We start from the raw sequence: 2,901 nt of genomic DNA, 5'->3' as shown, positions 1-2,901 counted from the left end.
CAAATACATCTGTATCACTTAGCAAACAGATGTGACTATGTTTCACTTAACGAGCAAATACATCTGTATCACTTAGCAAACAGATGTGGCTATGTTTCACTTAACGAGCAAATACATCTGTATCACTTAGCAAACAGATGTGGCTATGTTTCACTTAACGAGCAAATACATCTGTATCACTTAGCAAACAGATGTGACTGTATCATTTAATTAACAGGTGCAGCTGTATGTCTTAAACATATACAGCTCTACCAACTCACAGATGTTACTTAGTGAACAGACAACATTTAATTAACAGATATAGTTGTTATCACTTAGCAAATAAACAATGGCTGGATCCAGACTGGAAAAAAAATGGTGAGTCCAGTAAAAGCAGAGTTGTTTTTACTATTGAAATCAAGCAGAATGACTTTTAAAATATATAATGCCAGATTTTCCTCATACAACTATTTAATTCCAGTAGATTCCATAAGAAACATCTTTTTGGCTATTGTTACAGCTAAGCCTATGCTAAAAGTTTACTTGGCTATTATATCAGCTATGCCTATGCTAAAAGTTTACTTGGCTATTGTTACAGCTAAGTGTATGCTAAAAGTTTACTTGGCTATTATGTCAGCTATGCCTATGCTAAAAGTTTACTTGGCTATTGTTACAGCTAAGCCTATGCTAAACTTTACTTAGCTATTGTTACAGCTAAGCCTATGCTAAACTTTACTTAGCTATTGTTACAGCTAAGCCTATGCTAAACTTTACTTAGCTATTGTTACAGCTAAGCCTATGCTAAACTTTACTTAGCTATTGTTACAGCTAAGTGTATTCTAAAAGTTTACTTGGCTATTGTTACAGCTAAGCCTACGCTAAACTTTACTTAGCTATTGTTACAGCTAAGTGTATTCTAAAAGTTTACTTGGCTATTGTCACAGGTAACTTATGCTAAAAATTTATTCTAATCAAAACACCTTGCAACCATAACGTAAGTATATAAACATACTGAAGTAAACATTTTTGGGAGCTTTTACTTGCATGTATGTGAGTGGATTTTATGACAACTAATAAGCAAGATTTTAGTATTAAATTTCAAAAAAATCAGTTGTAGCTACTGAGAAGCTTGAATGAGAAATTGTTTGAAGAGCAGAGTCCTCAAGGTTGCCTCTTACATTTTGTCCACATGCAGATGTATCAAAGGTCTATTGATTTATGCAACAGGTATTTATCTTGTGTTTAAAGGTGGGATCCAGTCAATAAGAGTTCAGGAACCAATTATTTATAGTTAAATTTTCCCATCTATTTTTAGTACATCAACATTCTTAACAAAAAAAATCAAGCAGTTAAATTCATTGATTTTTTATTACACTTTTTTCAACTAAAAAACTTAAAACCTGGAAAAGCTCCTCCAATTCAGAAGCAGACTGCTAAAAAAAATTTTGGTGGCAATACCATTTATCAATCAGATGTGGTTGTATCACTTAACAGCAGTTTTTTAAGCCTTTTTTGCTTTATTTGTGCATTTCAACAACAGATCCATTTTGGCAAGAAAAAAAGATAGAGAAATAAATTATTTTGAAATGTATATGTAAATTTCACAAAGCAGGAGTCTGTCTGTCTAGCATAGTTTGAAATCATATTTGAGAAATGTTAAAAAATTATTACCATGTTTCTAAATCTACATATCTCCTGTCCAAACAGCTTAGTATACTCGATATTGTAGGAACTACGTTTCTCTAATTGCAACAAAGCATAACATTACCTGTAGATGCACCCAAACTCAGTGCTTTGATGATGTGACCAACAGAACGTATTCCCCCATCTGCAATTATGGGAACCCCAGAATGTCGACTGTAGTCTGATACCTTGTAAACAGCCGTGGCTTGGGGTCGTCCAACTGCCATTACTGTACAACCAAAAAATAAGTTAAACATGGTGTTAAGAACTATATTTGACTTCTTACTTTACTTTACTGTTTAAACTCAACTGTTCATCACACAATATTCTAATTAATAATACACACAACAAATATTTTCATGTGCAATTATGGGAACCCCAGAATGTCGACTGTAGTCTGATACCTTGTAAACAGCTGTGGCTTGGGGACATCCAACTGCCATTACTGTACAACCAAAAAATAAGTTAAACATGGTGTTAAGAACTATATTTGACTTCTTACTTTACTTTACTGTTTAAACTCAACTGTTCATCACACAATATTCTAATTAATAATAAACACAACAAATATTTTCATCAGCAATGAAATGTTTCTATTAAATGATATTTTTTGAAGGAAATTATTTAATTCATTCCCTTGTAACATTTTTCAGTTTTTAGAAACCACTTAGATTATCTAAGTTACATTATCACAAATAAGATGTTTTTTTAACATTTTGCAGATACAAAAGATAACATTCTCTTAGATCAAAAATGTATTTCCAATAATACTTACCTCCTCTCACGCTACAGCTATTACTCGACTGCCAGAGTTTCTTTCTTTGCCCATCTAAGCATTGGTCTGATTTTTTCTCGCATGCTCCAGTCTTTTATACCCCACTTAATTGCCCTTGGTGATATTTGTCTTGTGATGCTCTCCACCTATGTTGATGCGCCCTCTATCCTGGTACTGGATATAAGCACCTATTCAGATAATGTTATCACTTTTTTGAGACTGACTCAATCTACAGTCTCTAACACTGGCCCTTAGTGGGGAGGGAAGACAGGAGAGTGTGAGAGTAGTTATGTATTTTTGGAAATACATTTTCCATTTAAGAATCCCACATTGATAAAGTGGAGGGTCCAGTGAGGGCATTATCCATACAGAACGTGTCTGCATAGATCATGGGTGTGTCAATAGAAGATTGGCACCCCAGTGGGAGAACTGTACTACATCCAGACCAGGTATTCTCTTCACCC

General features: G+C 33.9%; 1 protein-coding gene across 1 annotated transcript in view; it reads right to left on the bottom strand.

The window, feature by feature from the left end:
• Positions 1-2,169, bottom strand: part of LOC111083856 (inosine-5'-monophosphate dehydrogenase 1-like) — a 5,192-nt gene extending 3,023 nt beyond the window's left edge. The window contains exon 1 of the mRNA XM_022380564.1: positions 1,748-2,169. Within this exon, the coding sequence (XP_022236272.1) occupies positions 1,748-1,919 (172 nt within the window). The 5' untranslated portion in view covers positions 1,920-2,169. The remainder of the gene's footprint in view (positions 1-1,747) is intronic.
• Between the last annotated feature and the right edge of the window lie 732 nt (positions 2,170-2,901).

This window comes from Limulus polyphemus, unplaced genomic scaffold, assembly GCF_000517525.1.
Source record: "Limulus polyphemus unplaced genomic scaffold, Limulus_polyphemus-2.1.2 Scaffold11649, whole genome shotgun sequence".
Classification (NCBI taxonomy): Eukaryota; Metazoa; Arthropoda; class Merostomata; order Xiphosura; family Limulidae; genus Limulus; species Limulus polyphemus.
The sequence above is the reverse complement of the archived record's forward strand: the minus strand, read 5'-3'. Positions and strand labels throughout refer to the sequence as shown.